Raw genomic sequence first — 17,791 nt, 5'->3', positions numbered from 1 at the left:
GGCCCTAAGCATGGCTCAAAAAGCTGCTGCGAAAACCCTCAAGTACAGTAGACCTATCCAACACGGGTTAAAGGCTTGGAAACATGATGTAAGCGACGTGATCCTTTCATAAAGTGTATCTGTGTATTGTCAAAGGCAGGTTGGCATTTATTCAATCAATCAATCACATTTATTTATAAATCCCTTTTTACATCAGCAGTTGTCACAACGTGTTTATACAGAAACCCAGCCTAAAACCCCAAAGAGCAAGCAATGCAGATGTAGAAACATGGTGGCTAGGAAAAACTCCCTAGAAAGGCTGGAACCTAGGAAGAAACCGAGAGAGGAACCAGGCGCTAACGGGTGGCCAGTCCTACAAAGTGTAAATGTGACCGACCGGCTCGATTTACATTGAATAAAAGTAGAGACTCAGAGCTAGAAAATGGTATTTCATACACTACAGTTGAGGAACAATGGAAAAGTTATTCTGCTTTGAAAGTTGATAAACTTGTAATCCCACTTTTGAGAAAATGGTCCTTGAATAATTTGGTACACCTACTGGAGAGCTCTTCTTTGTCAACACCCATTCAGCATCGTTCACACCCTCTTAAGCCTTAACCCCACCCGTCTCTTCAAGGAGGCCATGTGCCAAATAGAGTGAGTAGGGTAGTGTACTAAACAATCAAAGATTTCAAGACTAAAGCCTGGTTTATACTACGTCTATCGACATGTCTGCAGACAATTGTCGCAGTGACATCATGAACATTCTTTTGTCGTCCGACATCGAACTTCCATAACGTTGTCGTTATGGAAAAGTATAAAACACTAAAATTACCATAAATTGTGTATTTTAACACCAACAAACCCATCCGTTTAAAATGAATTTTAATATATGTCACTCTAGCAAATCAGGAAACCAAAGCAACTTTCTAAACAATGTTTTGGTTAGTTTCTAGCTTGTTAGCTAGCTAGCTAACCATAAGTTACCTGGCTAGCCAGTTCAACTAATAACCATATCATATAGCTGACAAGGTATTAACTTTAGCTCATTTGTATTAAGATCATTATTTACAAGTTAATGGCGAGCTAATTACAGAAAATAGGTTACAGTTGTGAGTGTCACGAAATAAAAGCAGGGCATTCTACCCGGAGAATTTTAGAACTTGGACACTGTCTCGCTGGCATAACGTTATGTCCTAATTTGACCTTGGTGCAGGTCATGTTGTTCTTCACATTGCCTTCTCTGGTAAAAACGCACTATATCAAATAAAATCTAAGAAAAATAAAAAAAAGAAACGTCCCTTTTTCAGGACCCTGTCTTTCACGGATAATTCGTAAAAATTCAAATGTATTCACAGATCTTCATTGTAAAAGGTTTAAACACTTTTTCCCATGCTTGTTCAATGAACCATAAACAATTAATGAACATGCACCTGTGCAACGGTTGTTAGAACACTAACAGCTTACAAACGGTAGGCAATTAAGGTCACAGTTATGAAAACTTAGCATACTAAAGAGGTCTTTCTACTGACTCTGAAAAACACCAAAAGAAAGATGCCCAGGGTCCCTGCTCATCTGCAAGAACGTGCCTTAGGCATGCTGCAAGGAGGCATGCGGACTGCAGATGTGGCCAGGGCAATAAATTGCAATGCCCATACTGTGAGACGCCTAAGACAGAGCTGCAGGGAGACAGGACGGACAGCTGATCGTCCTCGCAGTGGCAGACCACGTGTAACAACACCTGCACAAGATCGGTACATCCGAACATCACACCTGCGGGACAGGTACAGGATGGAAACAACTGGCCGTGTTACACCAGTAACGCACAATCCCTCAATCAGTGCTCAGACTGTCCACAATAGGCTGAAAGAGAGGCTGGACTGAGGGCTTGTAGGCCTGTTGTAGTAAGGCAGGTCCTCACCAGACATCACCGGCAACAACGTCACCTATGGACACAAACCCACCGTCGCGGGGCCAGACAGGACTGGCAAAAAGTGCTTTTCACTGACAAGTCGCGTTTTTGTCTCACCAGGGGTGAATGGTCGGATTTACTTTTATCGTCGAAGGAATGAGCGTTACACCGAGGCCTGTACTCTGCAGCAGGATCGATTTGGAGGTGGAGGGTCCATCATGGTCTGGGGCGGTGTGTCACAGCATCATCGGACTGAGCTTGTTATCATTGCAGGCAATCTCAAAGCTGTGCATTACAGGGAAGACATCCTCCTCCCTCATGCGGTACCCTTCCTGCAGACTCATCCTGACATGACCCTCCAGCATGACAATGCCACCAGCCATACTGCTCATTCTGTGCGTGATTTCCTGCGAGACAGGAATGTCAGTGTTCTGCCTTGGTCAGCGAAGAGCACGGATCTCAATCGCATTGAGCACGTCTTGGACCTGTTGCATCGGATGGTGAGGGCTAGGGCCATTCCCCCCAGAAATGTCCAGGAATTTGCAGGTGCCTTGGTGGAAGAGTGGAGGAACATCTCACAGTAAGAACTGGCAAATATTGTGCATCCATGAGATGAGATGCACTGCAGTACCTAATGAAGCTGGTAGCCCCACCAGATACGGACTTACTTTTGATTTTGACTCCCCCTTTGTTCAGGGACACATTATTCAATTTCTGTTAGTCACATGTCTGTGGAACTTGTTCAGTTTATGTCTCAGTTGTTGAATCTTGTTACATGTGTAAATACAAATATTTGACAGTTGACAGTGAGAGGACGTTTCTTTTTTTGCCGAGTTTATGTCACATGAACAGGATACAGAAGGTGTAAACGGTACAGTGAAAAAATTACTTGCATAGTGGAGTCTTTTGTTTAGACATGTAGCTAGCTAAACAATTAACCATAATCCCAACTCATAACGTTATTACCCTGCATGAATCTGCAGGTAGCTAACCAACTACACTGAACAAAAGTATAAACACAATATGCAACCATTTTTTAAAAATTTACTGATTTAAGGAAATCAGTCAATTTAAATACAATCATTAGGCCCTAATGTATGGATTACACATGACTGGGAATACATATATGCATCTGTTAGTCACAGATACCTTGCCTCATGCAGCACGACACATCTCTTTCGCATAGAGTGGATCAGGCTGTTGATTGGGGCCTGTGGACTGTTCGCACAACCATTGAAGAGGAGTGGGAGAAGTTGCTGGATATTGGCAGGAATTGGAACATGCTGTCGTACACGTCGATCCCAAACATGCCCAATAGGTGACATGTCTGGTGAGTTTGCAGGCCATGGAAGAACTGGGATATTTTCAGCTTCCAGGAATTGTGTACAGATCTTTGCGACATGGGGCTGTGCATTATCATGCTAAACATGAGGGGATGGTGGCGGATGAATGGCACGACAATGGGCCTCAGGATCTCGTCACGGAAAATCTCTGCATTCAAATTGCCATCGATAAAGTGCAACCACCACCATGGGACACTCTGTTCACAACGTTGACATCGGCAAACCGCTCATGTGAGCATTAACCCACTAAAGTTGGTTACGACGCCGAACTGCAGTCAGGTCAAGACCATGGTGAGGATGACGAGCACGCAGATGAGCTCCATGAGTCGGTTTCCAACAGTTTATGCAGAAATCTTTCAGTTGTGCAAACTAACAGATTCATCAGCTTTCAGAGTGGCTGGTCTCAGACAATCCCAGTCCCGCAGGTGAAGAAGCTCGATGTTGAGGTCCTAGGCTGGCGAAGTTACAATTGAGGCCGGTTGGACGTACCACCAAATGTTTTAAAACTACGTTGGAGGCGGCTTATGGTAGAGAAATCAACCTTATGTTCTCTGGGAACAGCTCTGGTGGACATTACTGCAGTCAGCATGCCAATTGCACAAACCCTCAACTTGAGACATCTGTGGCATTGTGTTGTGTGACAAAACTGCACATTTTAGAGTGGCCTTTTATTGTCCCCAGCACAAGGCGCACCTGTGTAATGCTCATGCTGTTTAACCATCAGCTTCTTGATCTGCCAGACCTGTCATATGGATGGACTTTCTTGGCAATGGAGAAATGCTCACTTCCAGATATGTAAACAAATTTGTGCATGAATTTTGAGAGAAATAAGCTTTTTGTGAGTAGGGAATATTTCTGGGATCTTTTATTTCAGCGCTTGAAACATGGGACTAACACTTTACATTTTGCGTTTTTATATTGTTGTTAGCTAGTTAACATTAGGCTATAACTAGCAATGCAAATGGCTCTGAGAATAATATTACTGCACAGATCATACACTGCGAGCCAGCCAGCTAATGTTAGCTAGGTAGCTAACAGTACGCTTTAACTTGCAATGAAAACGACTTTATGCTTCGGTCATGGATGCCATGGTTGCCCTTAGTTTGAAGATGTAATCCAGAGAGAAGTGTGTTATGTCTCTCGACTCCCTCTGTAAATTTGCAATCAAACACCAGAATTTTCTCCATCTCCTTAGCTGTCACAATCTGCTTCTAACGGGCATTCCACGGACTTCAAAACCTGGTGCTCTAGAAAGTTATTTGCAACACCTTTGCAGTTCTTTGTGATATCTTTCAAAAAAGCTGCATTCGAAAGTATTACCTACACATACTGAGCAGATCATGTTATAGACAGATGTGTGCTACATGGCAGACCAATCGAGTTCATCTCTCTGCATGTCCAGCCCATCCATTATCTCAGCCAATCATGGCTAGCGGGATGGTTCCTTTCTTTTTCTGTGGCTCATAATTTATCAATATTATTCATATTTTCAGATGGCATACACGTTTGTTATTAAGGCACATGAAAAGTCACATGTTCCAGAATGCATTTCTGCCAAAAAACGCATTTTGATAAAAAATGTGTTTACGTTCAAATGCCTCTGGAACAGTAGTGACATACGACTAGTTTCCTGAAACGAGTCACAAATAAGATGATTTTGGTCATAAATTCGGTCTCGTCTAAAATGGAGTTTGAAACATGCATCACAACAGGTAAATTAAGTTTGGGTTTTTATTTGACAATGTCCATTTACCCACTAACATGGGTGAGCAGATGCGGTGATTGCTCTCCAATAACCCAGGTGCTCCGACTTTGTTTACATAAGACAAGACACATTTTTTTACTTGAGAAATACTGCACCAAACACCCCATGGGAGACAAACATCTTTAACCAAATGCAAAATCGGTCAGGAAACACACCTCCAAGACTGAATTCTGTTTATCTAATGATGAGCAAAAAAAAAGAAAACATCCCAAGGCCAGATCGTTCTTCAAGATGGGACAAATAGCAGGAGCATACCTAAGATCACACAGGACACCAGATAAGACAGGAGAATTACACCAGATAGGACAGTATGACCCTAGCCCCGCGGCACATAGACTATTGCAGCATAGATACTGGGATGATGCAGAATAGATACTGGGATGACTCATGTACTTTAGGCAGCTCTGCAGAGTGGTCACTAGCTGGCACAGCTACAAAGTCATGATTTCAACCTTAACCTTGAGCTTAACCACACTGCTAACCCTAATGCCTAACCCTAACCTTAAATTTTTGTTTACATACATTTTTACAATATTGCCAATTTTGACTTTGCAGCTGGCCCATCAAGTTTCATGACAATAAACGTCAACCTGCCTGTCTAAACTTAATCAGGCGGAGATTCCTGCCTGAGTAGAACCTTCCCTCTGTCCAAAAGGTACTGCAAGAAGCATAAAATCTTGGATAATGAGCTTATTTCAGTCAAACCATTTAAAAGAAATTCCCCACTTGTTTCCATACAGTGAGTGCGTAGAATGGTTCCTGGCACTGGATAGTCTAAAGGACCTTGTGTGGCAGATTCAACCTCTCACGGGCCAGGCTCAGAGGACCATAGTGTATGGGTGAGGGTGGAAAATCTCTGTTGACTTGGGTTAGAAGAACCCTGCATAAAGGCAATTGCCAGGGCTCATCATAAAGCAGGACAATGATCTCCGCTAACCCAATCTGAGGGATGATCCAAGACGGGGATTCCAGCTGGACAACCAGTTCCTTCCTACATTCAGTATGTCTGGCACATGAGCCACCCCTAGTGAGGGCACGACAACGCCTCTTCCCCCTCAGCAGGCTGAAAAGATTTGGCATGGGCCCTCAGATACTCAAAGTTCTACAGCTACAGCTGACTGGCTGCATCACCGCTTGGTATGGCAACTGCTTAGCATCTGACAGCAAGGCGCTAGAGAGGGTAGCTCCCTGCCATCCAGGATCTCTATACCAGGCGTTGTCAGCGGAAGGCTCTAAAAATGGTCAAAGACTACAGCCACCCAAGTCATAGACTGTTTTCTGGGACCGAAAGGCTCCTGAACAGCTTCTACCCCCAAGCCATAAGACTGATGAAAAGTTCATCAAATAGGTATCCGGACTACTTGCATTGACCCCCTTTTTTTGCACTGACATTCTTATACTGGCTCTGCACATTCACAGGTCACTACCCAACCCACACACTCACACATACACAACTTTCACACACACTTTCACACTCTTCACATACAGTGGCTTGTGAAAGTATTCAACCGCTTGGCATTTTTCCTATTTTGTTGTCTTACAACCTGGAAATAAAATTGATTTTTTTTTTGAGGTTTGTATCATTTGATTTACACAGCATGCCTACCACTTTGAAGATGCAAAATATTTTTTGAAGTAACACAAAAAAACTAACTTGAGCGTGCATAATTATTCACCCCCCCAAAGGCAATACTTTTAGAGCCACCTTGTTTAACAATAACAGCTGCAATTCTCTTGGGGTGTGTCTTTATAAGCTTGGCACATCTAGCCACTGGGAGTTTTGCCCATTCAAGGCAAAACTGCTCCAGCTCTTTCAAGTTGGATGGATTCCGCTGGTGTACAGAAATCTTTAAGTCATACCACAGATTCTCAATTGGATTGAGGTCTGGGCTTTGATAAGGCCATTCCAAATCCAAGACATTTAAATGTTTCCGCTTAAACCACTCAAGTGTTGCTTTAGCAGTATGCTTAGGGTCATTGTCCTGCTGGAAGGTGAACCTCCATCCCAGTCTCAAATCTCTGGAAGACTGAAACAGGTTTCCTTCAAGATTTTCCCAGTATTTTGCACCATCATTCATTCAATTCTGACCAGTTTGATGCTGCCACCACCATGCTTCACTTTCTTACTTTTTAACTCTGCATTGTTGGGAAAGGGCTCATAAGTAAGCATTTTACGGTAAAGTCTACAGCTGTTTGATAGACAGTTAGTCTGTGTAAACGCAGAGAGCAAGTGCCACCCTGACGTTTGATGTATGCCACCACAGTCGTATTGTCTGTCCTGATGTGACAATTCCAAAGGCAAGGCAGAAAGTGTCTCGGTGAAAGGGACATTGTCATCCGTTTACTGCTTTTCCCTCCTGAACTGCACCCCAACCAGTGAGTGACTCGTCTGTCATTACCACCTTCCTTATTGACACTACTCCTAGGGGAGTGACAGAAACGAAGATCGAAGGGCTCATCCAGTAAGAGCCGGCAGACAATTTGAGGTCACAATTATCTTTTGATTGACTGTGGACAAGACCTAGGGCTGGACTGCGCGTGCGCGCCAGTCCTCTGGTGGTGTTGGAGCAAATCGTCCTTTCATTGTATTTTATTGAAAGCGGCAGAGTTAAAACACTGGAATAAGGAAGAGTGCTAGGTGGCGACTGACAGTTTGTCTTCCTGCCTCGGCTACTTGAGAAAGAGTTGGGGAGAGCTGGTAAAGTGGACTCCCTCCGTCTTCCTTGTGAGCGAACGCATAGAAATTAGTCGCTGCACAAAGAGAAGGGTTCTAGGAGCACCCAAGAGGTAGCAGGGCAGGACACGGAGTGAACTGTTGGCTGCTCCTCTCTGCCACTGGGGCGTACTTGCATGACGCCTTCACTACATACGAGGTGCGTGGTAATGAGCGTCGTTGTACAAAATAGTCTTCAGAGATTGGATCGTCTCTAACCAATCAGAGTATCAAAGCCAATGCCGAATTTTGCCCAATCCATCGGTTTCTGGGACCAATCAGACAGTCTGAATGTGTCCGATTGTGTTTGCGTTCTAGAAGGTTCGGGGAGGGAGTCAAATCCAGACTCATTGCGGAAAAGAAGCAAACATTTGTGGGCGTAGTGTTTGGCAGGAGCAGTCTGCGTAGACAGGCAATGGGCGTACCCCTGGCTCAGGCGCCCCTTCGTTCCTGCTGGATCGCTGGTCACTCAGTTAGAGGGGCAGTTTACTAGTGCCAGTACTATCTAATGTGAGGGGCTCCCCTCATTTGCCATTCGACCTGTCTGTCTCTACCTGAATTTACCCTTTTTTTGCACTAACTCTATGCACACACACTGGACTCTTCCCTCACACTCACACATATTTACTTTAACATGGCACACACACACACACACATCATACAACCCACACACATAACATGCACACACATACATACTGACGCCACACCGACACTTTCACACTCACCATATACACTGCTGCTGTTGTCTTATCTATCCTGTTGCCTAGTCACTTTAGCCCTACCCATATGTACCTTACATATCTACCTCAATTACCTCGTACCCCTGAACATCAAGTCAGTACGGGTACTGCCTGCATATAGCCATGTTATTTTAACTTTTTATTTAAACTTGTTATTCACTTTGTATTTATTCCTTGTGTCACTATATATATTTTTATAATATTTCTTATCTTTAACTCTGCATTGTTGGAAATTGACCTGTAAGTAGGCCTAAAGCATTTCAGTGTTAGTCTACACCTGTGGTCTATGAATCATAAAATTTGATTTCATGATGGTGGTGGAAAACACTGTCTCAGGCACCGCTCCAGAATCTCCCATAAGTGTTCAGTTGGGTTTAGATCTGGTGACTGAGATGGCCGTGGCAAATGGTTTCATGGTTTTCATGCTCATAAAACCATTCAGTGACCACTCGTACACTGTGGATGGGGGCATTGTCATCCTATGGGGCATAGCCATGGTAGCCAAAATAATGGCCTGCCCAGCATTTTTATACATGAACACCAAGCATGATGGAGATGTTAATTGCTTAATTAACTCAAGAACCACACCTGTGTGGAACCTACTTTAAATGTACTTTATATCCCTCATCTACTCTAGTGTTTTCATTATTTTGTCAGTTACCTGTAGTTCTCTCTGACATAATTTTTACTTTGCTCGGCTCACATTGATGATGTCAGAGCTGTAAACCAGAAATATGAAACAAAGGGAGTAGTCCGCATGGAACAAATTAGACTGACGGGTTCCTGTACGCAATGAACTCTGACCGGAGTGTGTGTGTGTGTGTGTGTGTGTGTGTGTGTGTGTGTGTGTGAGAGAGAGAAAGGGAGTGATACACTGACAGAATGTGTTGACAGAGGAGGAGAGAGAGAAAGGGGAGAGGATAAAGAAAGTTTATACAAGACTTTTTATGACTTTATTCATACTTTTACAAGCCAACCTTGTCAAACAGAAAGCAGTAACAAACCCAGACATTGTGCTCGCCAAGGGTTTCTACTTCACTTACTGGCACTCCAGTCTCCTTTTCACCTCATTTAACACCTGATTTACTTAACAAAAGGCAGTAGGTGGTCCAGGTATGTCATGACATAGTATAATGGGGGGGGCCTTTCCTCTTTTGTTCTCTATTGCTTGTCTATTGTACCTCAAGCGAGAGGGGAGGCCGATGACATCACAGATTCCCATCAGACTAACTCCTTGAATGCCCTACTCCTAGAAGTTTGCAGTTGTCTAAAAAACACTATTTTGCTCAACTTATTTTTTTACCATTTAGTGTGTGTACTTTACTGTATTTATACTTGGGGTATCGCTTTTCAACTGTGAAAGTTTCAACAACAATTGCTGGAGGACATCTTTAAACATTATACTATGATTATAAATCTGAACCTATTCGTTTATTATAGTGTCACATATTTCCACAAAAGCTTAGCACTATCACAAAGTGCCAGATGCATTCCATTCCAGGCAGTCTTGGAATGTTCATGTCAATGTTTCTCCTTCATTAAGCAGCAATGGTCGCCCGCCCTGGAAGTAACAGAATTATAAATCATGTGGAAGTAATGGGGTCATCTTTTATGCTCCCACTATGGCCCAGACAGCAGGAGAGGTTCAAAGACACTCACAGACAGACAGGAAGTGACTTATCAGCAAGCTTACGAATCCACTGCAGAGTTGATGGAATATTTAATCATGGGTAAGGGTAAGCAATCTTCCTGTCTACAGTAGTTAGCATTGACTGATACAGACTCCTAGCTAGGTTGTTATTGTATGTGATCCCAGAAAGAGACCGTTCTTTGGTTACACAGCTACCATGTGGTTACATGTAGTTTAAGTTCATGCTGTAATTGCATATACAGTGCCTTCAGAAAGTATTCATACCCCTTGACTTATTCCACATTTTGTGTTACAGCCTGAATTCAAAATGGATGAAATATTTTTTCTTCTTCACCCATCTACACACAATACCCATAGTGAAAACATGTATTTATACATGAAGCAAATTTATTGAAAAGAAATACAGAAATATCTTGTTTATATAAATATTCACCACCCTTTGCTATGGCGCTCCAAATTGAGCTCAGTTGCATCCGATTTCCTTTGATCATCCTGGGTCATCCTTGACAACTTGATTGGAGTCCAACCTGTGGCGAATCCAATTGTTTGGACATGATTCAGAAAGAAATGCACCTGTCTATATAAGGTCCCACAGTTGACAGTGCATGTCAGAGCAGAAGCTATACCATGAAGTCAAAGGGAACTGTCCGTAGATCTCCGAGATGAGGCATATATCTGGGGAAAGGGTATAAAACAGTTTCTAGAATGTTGAACGTTTTCAAGAGCACAGTGGTCTCCATCATTGGGAAATGAAAAACAATGTATGACTACGTATGCAAAGGAGATATTTCTGTATTTCATTTTCTATACATTTACTAACATTTCTAAAAACATGTTTTTACTTTTTCATTAGGGGTATTGTGTGTAGATGGGAGAGAGAAATATATGTAATCCGTTTTGAATTCAGGTTGTAACTCAGTGTGGAATAAGTCTACGGGCATGAATACTGTAATTATACTTGTAATGTCTTTAATGTGTCTTTGTCAACCCTTTTGTGTGTAATGTCTTCCTGTCTGTGATAGTGCTGAGAGGTTTAACAAAAATGCTGGTTATTTTTTGTTTTTTCATCAACTAATTGACCAACGTCAGATCAGTTATTTGAATTCTATTTGTTCGTTTTTTTTAGAGATTTCTCTAGAGATAAATAAGAAAGTCCGAACTGTGTGATGTAGTAGGGAGTTGTAGGCCCCAACAGGCCAATATTAGCAGAAAACCTGATAATTAACTACAATGACCATAATCCATACCTTCTACTTTTCCGGTCTGTGTGGGGCAGACCCAGAGAGGAAGAGAAGAGACAGAAAAACATACAATATCGCTACCTAAAAATTTGATAGTTGGTATTCAGCAGTCAGCAGTTATTTTGAAGAACTACAAAATAGTGATGTTATCAGACAGCATTTTATCAGCAGCTCTATAGAGATGAGATTACGATTTGGAATGAAGTAGTGGTCATCAAATAAAACAAATGTAAGATACACAACTGAAATATTTGATTAAAGTAATGTAAATGATGGTTAATAAGTGATAAGCAGTAATGGGCAGTCACTACCATACAATATTCAAACCACATAATGCATAGTGCATCTAATGTTTTTTTTAAATAGTCGAACTGAAACCGAACCTCAAAAAAGCACTTATCGCTCAGCACTAGTCTGCGAGTCTCTTTGTCTGACTTGGTTATTGTTTTTAATGCTGTTTTTAATCTGTGAAGTGAATTCAAGGCCGCCCCTCAACCCAACATTTAGTTTGGGCTCTTTTCGCTGGAAGTACTTGCATGCTTGTAATGTTCTGAAATGTTCATCCCTGGTTCTGCTGTTTCTTAAGTCCTGTCAGCAAGTCTTATAGCACCGCCTGTATTCTTGGATGAGATTCTAAGACTGTCCGTTACTGCTAACAATTAACTGCACTGACATAGGTACTACTCGAGTTTGCCAAGCAGTTAAAATGCAGTTAAAAACACCACACACACACACACACACACACACACACACACCTCTGTGGGAGCAGTCCTGAGCCTGTTTCTTCCTGTAGACTTTGTCCCTGTTTGTTTCAGTGGTGTGCACTGAAACATACAGAGTTTCATTTGCCCACGGACACACTCGTGTTCATTGTGCTTTGATCAGTGTAGTAGTTTTCTCAATTACTTTTAAAGGGTGCGTTTCTGGTTCCTTTGTATTGTCCTAACCGTAGAATTCAACATCTATTTATATGGTCCCTAGACATGTTTAGCTAAAACAATGTGGCAAATATGGTGCTCCAATTCTCTACAGGGGGAACAACTGTTATGCTAAATAAAAACACAATGCATTTGACTCCTGACAAGTGTGCATCGACTGAGTACAAACTCTGTTTAAATGATGCAGTATAGTTCAACAGCCCCAATTCAAATGCACCATCCTTTACTTTGTCCCAGATATGTGAATGCTGACCCAGAATGTATTTTCTCTACTAGGAAACAACAGGAGGGTTGTTAGTCTTGTTAACAAAATGTTTTCAAACCTGTGACCTTAAATTATCCTAGGAGGAGGTAATTGATTGGTCAGTAGCAGGGAAAGAGGTCACTGATTGGCCATGAAAGCAGAAGTGCAGTTCAGTCACTGACCAGAAGTCAGCATGTAATAGTGATGATTCCGTAGGGTCGAATCAGACAAGAGCGAGACTGAGAAAGAGGGAGAGATTAGGTAGGCGATTGAAGGGAAGAGACAGACAGAGCTAGAAACAGTTGGAGGAAGGGAGCGACAGAGGAAGAGAGACAGAGTAGGTTAGATTCAGAGAGGAGGAAGAAGGTGTATTGTGGTCAAGTACATATTGTGTTGAATTGAAAGACAGGGTGGAGGGCCACTATTTAGACATAACGTTGACCTGAGATTGACCCTTCACAAGAAATAACCTTTTCTCTCCTCTACATGTCTACTTGTTCATCGTTCATTGTTTTACCCATTGAATCATAAAGGGGTGTATTTTTGTTCTCTAAGACGTAACTAGGGAAGTGCTCTGGGTAAAAATGTCACAGTTGGCCTCTCGGGTGGTGCAGTGGTCTAGCTGTGCCACTAGAGATCCTGGTTCGAGTCCAGGCTCTGTCGCAGCCGGCCACGACCGGGAGACCCATGGGGCGGCGCACAATTGGCCCAGCGTTGTCTGGGTTAAGGGAGGGTTTGACCGGCAGGGATGTTCTTGTCTTTCGACTCCTGTGGCGGGCCGGGCGCAATGCACGCTGACACGGTCGCCAGGTGTTTCCTCTGACACATTGGTGTGGCTGTCTACCGGGTTAAGCAGGCGTTGTGTCAAGAAGCAGTGCGGCTTGGCTGGGTTGTGTTTCGGAGGACGCACGGCTCTCGACCTTCGCCTCTCTCCAGTTGTTCGTACGGGAGTTGCAGCGATGGGACAAGACTAACTACCAATTGCATATTAAATTGGTGAGAAAAAAAATATATAAATAATAACCCCCCCAAATTAAAAATAAATAAATAAAGTAACAAAATAACGTGTCCCAGTTACTGTTGCTAATACCCAATAGTCATTTTAGAATGTTTAAGGTCAGGGTTAATAATTCAGTAATAGGTTTGACTTGTTGGAGTTATATCTCCATTATATCCCATGGTTGGGGATGATGTGACCCAACCAGGAAAATCTCTGGGGCCTAGTTATGCTTCGGAGTTGTTCCTGAAAGGCTTCCCTCTGCAAGGGTTCCACTACATAGCTTTCACCTATCCAGTCAATGTCAGATCAGTGAGGTGGGAGGGGAGGAGGCATGGCCATTATGTAACCCAGGCCAGACAGAGGCCTGAGGAGAAGGTCTGTGGCAGCAGTCAGTGTGTGAGAGAGTTGGGGTTTGGTAAAGGGGAAGGGATGTGAAAGCTGCTAAAACATTCACACACACAGTGAGAGGCAAACACATGACGTCCTTGTTGGAGCATTCCTCGATTATTGCTTAAAGATGTAGCTTTCGCTCTCTCTCTCTCACTCTCCATCTCTTTCTCTCCATCTCTCTCATTGTTAAGGCATCCTGAGTATGAGAAAGAGAAGGGGAAACCTATTGATCATTATCAACATTTCAGTATCAAACATGGCTAATCTTCTGATATTGATGAGTGTGTGTGCTGGGAATATATGCATGGTTATTCAGTATTATAGAATATGCTTTGGCCAAGCTCTGTGTTCCGATGGGAATCGGACTGGCCGGGATGTATTCTCTGTTACACACATACACCCACACTGTTCTGCTTCGGGATGGCCACATTCTCCGGAGCATGACACAGAGAAAGAAAAGAAAACTGAGGAATAAAAAGAGAAAGAGAGAAGGGATTTAAAGAGAAGCTGAGACGTTATGTAAAAATGATACATACACACACTCAAGAGTTTGAGCTGAACTAATTTGTCAGTTGCAGAGCTCTCTCTCTCTCTCTCTCGCTCTCCTTTCTCACATACTGTTTCCGTGTGTGTTTGTGCCTCTCTGAAATGGCTTGTTCCTCTCATCCACTCATCCCTTCTTTTCTCTCTCTCTGTAGGTGGAGGAGGGAAGCGGAAAGGGAGGAGTAAGAAATGGAAGGAGATCCTTCGCTTCCCCCACATCAGCCAGTGCACTGAGCTGGGCAACAGCATCGGTATATTACTGTTGGTGTGTGTTTTTAGTTTTACTATCCTAGTCGGGACCAGAAGTCCCCACAAGGATAGTAAAACAAACGGCTGTGTGTGGGTGCAAGTATTACATGTGTGTCACGCTGCTGCTGTGCTGTTAATGTATTGTAAGTGTTTGTAAACGTGCCTGGGTCTTTCCAAATGTGTGTGTTATTTCTACAGATAGGCCCAGATACTAGTTTGTGTGTGTTTCTGGCAGATCGGGACTACATGAGCCTGTGTGAGAAGCAGCCCATCGGCAGACTGCTGTTCCGCCTGTACTGTGAGACCAGACCTGAATTGCTGCGATGCATCCACCTACTGGACGCCATGGTAACACACACACACACACGCACACACTTCTAAATGCATCACTTGGATTAAACAGTCATCCAAACAGCACTAATCATGTTCAGTTGACTGAGAGATTACAATCAAATTGAGTAGTGATTATAATAGCAGCCTCCTCCCTTTACTCTGTCTAGACACAGTGTCCCAGATTACAGGTTTTAGATGTGAAAATGCCTCTAATCGTCAGAGAAGAAACACTCCGAATCAAATGCCAATAGTAACCAGAAGCCAATAGTAACCCCCGAACCGTCTCCCCCGTTAACTTGTGTCTAGACGGAATGCCTCGCACATGACACATTTAAGTATTTTGAGTAAAGCCCAAAATATCACCGTAGGCATGTGACTGGACAGAATGAGAGGATTGTTTCTGGTCAGACCCCCTCCCGTTCTCACCCCTTCCCACCAACCTAAAAAGGACCATCACACTCTGAGGGAAACTACCCTCGCCACATATGCGCACCAACAAGAATGGGTCAGCTGCAGATGCATTTTTTGGAGAAAGATCTGAGGGTAATTGAAGATTTTATGAGAGCGAACCTGTGAAAATAATGAAATTAGATATCTAGCTTCCATCACCCAAATACTCTTGTTGGGCCATTTGGAAAGTTGATAAATTGATGGACGGGTAGGATCAATGTCCAAAGGAAAGTTTGTGTGTTGTATTTTTTGTGAGTGTGTCCATGTGCTTCTAATGTATAAACGAGGGTGTTAGTGAGGGAAAAGAGCACAGTAGCTAGCGAGAGAGAGAGAGAGAGGAGAGATGTAACAGCAGAAGGAATGCGCCTGGGGGTCCCTGTGTTTCCTCTGACGTCAGTGCAGGAGGGAGGGGTGTATGTGTGATTGCTGCCGAATTTTGACTTGCTATTGTTGGCAAGATACTGCATTGTAAGACACAAATGCACGCACCCACACACACACACACAGACACACACACACACACAGAATAAGCCACCCAATTGTTAGCCGAAGGGGTTAGCCGAAGGGAAATGGAGACGCCCCGTTGGCCTTTTGGCAGACTTTTTATTTATTTATCTATTTTTATTTAACCTTTATTTAACTAGGAAAGTCTTACACACACAGGCCAGAGAAACAGATCTAATGGCAGAAGTATGGCCTTTTCACCCAACGCCTTTCTTTCTCTGTCTGTCTGTGTCTCAGAGCAGAGTAGACCACTATAGTGGGCCACAGCAAGGGTCAGGAGAGAAACTCTAGGTGTGTGTGTCGGGGGGGATCTGGTGACGCTGGTCTGACACACTGTGACACTAAAGGACCTCAAGGAATCCTGCCGTGTTGACTGTGGTTGCCAGGCAACATAGGGTCACATATGGGGTCCCAGGCAGCGTGTGTGTCAGAGAGCGAGAGAGTGTCTGTTAATAACAGATTGTGGGTTAAAGAGGTGTTTGTGTGTTTCAGGTCAGGTGGGCTAGTGGAGAGAACATGGTTTGATCCTAGCAGAACTCAGCTAGGCGACACACGTCTGTACGCTGGGCGTGCGAGGGACAGACCTTCCTCAAAATAGTCCAAAAAAATCAAAGATAAATCAAGGAATCTGTAATCAATTTCGACGTTTTTAATCACGCTTTAATTTTACATCTACCTAAAATGTTTGGAGCAGTGTTTCTCAAGTGAAGAAATTACATGAAAGCTGGTAGTCTCTCGTTGAATGACAACAAACACTTCATTCACTTGTCACCCCAGCCACAAAGTCAAAATTGACTATATCGTAAAAATCTATGTTGTGTACTCGAACAGCCTAAAAAAAAAACAGACAAACACCAAAACTAACAAAAACGTCACGAGCTTTCATCATAATATATGCGCAAACTGTTTTGACTGGGAAGCGTGCGACAGGCTAAATCAAATCAAATCAAATTCTATTGGTCACATGGAATGCTAATGGGGATAGAGAGGTGAGAGAATGATCAGGGAGTGAAGGATTAACAAGCTATGCCACGACCCCTGGCAATGCTGTACCGCTCCGTGCTCTCTCACTCCTGGCTGATAAATACTGTAGCTAATAAGGATATAGATAATGACTGATCATTTCAACTCAAGGCAATCCACACTATGCTGGTCTAGTCGCATGCTGCATGTTTCCACAACACTGGTAGCCACACAATAATGTCATTCAAAACATGATCTCGTCCATACATTGCCCCTGATAATGGAATAGTATTGTATTGTATGTCCAGTCGCACCTGGGTCGAAATAGTATGCGTTTTCTTTCAAATGCTAGATTTGCATACCCAGGATGCCAGTTGGATTGCGGTTTGCACTTTTGGGACTATTCCATTGGTTGAATTATGCCGGGCAAATATATTACGATAGTGCATTAAGCAAATCTTATTCGGCGCTATTGTTATATTATGATGTACTGTAAGTGTATAATGACGCCGTGTTCTTTAGGATGACTATGAGCTGGCGCCTGATGAGAAACGGAAAAGCAGAGGAGGTGAAATTATTGGGAAGTTCCTCACTAAACAGGTGAGTGAAGTCTTTGTGGGAGGATTGATGAGTGTCGATGGGTGAAACAACTGTTAGAGCAATATAACATGTTTGTTCGTCAAATTGTATTTGTCACATGCTTCGTCAGCAACAGGTGTAGACTAACAGTGAAATGATTACTTACATGCCTTTCCCAATACAGAGAGAACCTTTAAAAAATAATAGAAACATAATAACACAAGGAATAAATCCACAATGAGTAACGATAACTT

The 17,791-nt window shown here is 43.0% G+C and overlaps 1 protein-coding gene across 2 annotated transcripts in view; it reads left to right on the top strand.

The window, feature by feature from the left end:
* LOC110525940 (G protein-coupled receptor kinase 5) overlaps positions 1–17,791 on the top strand; it is a 76,382-nt gene that overhangs the window by 48,706 nt on the left and 9,885 nt on the right. For both annotated transcript variants that reach the window (XR_005052102.1, XM_036980099.1), the window contains exons 2-4: positions 14,615–14,710; positions 14,944–15,056; positions 17,481–17,558. Coding sequence is in view for 1 of the 2 variants with exons in the window: in XM_036980099.1 (XP_036835994.1) it covers positions 14,615–14,710; positions 14,944–15,056; positions 17,481–17,558 (287 nt within the window). In the remaining variant the exon portion in view is untranslated. The remainder of the gene's footprint in view (positions 1–14,614; positions 14,711–14,943; positions 15,057–17,480; positions 17,559–17,791) is intronic.

Source organism: Oncorhynchus mykiss, chromosome 6 (assembly GCF_013265735.2).
Source record: "Oncorhynchus mykiss isolate Arlee chromosome 6, USDA_OmykA_1.1, whole genome shotgun sequence".
NCBI lineage: Eukaryota > Metazoa > Chordata > Actinopteri > Salmoniformes > Salmonidae > Oncorhynchus > Oncorhynchus mykiss.
This window is presented reverse-complemented; position numbering and strand designations above follow the sequence as displayed.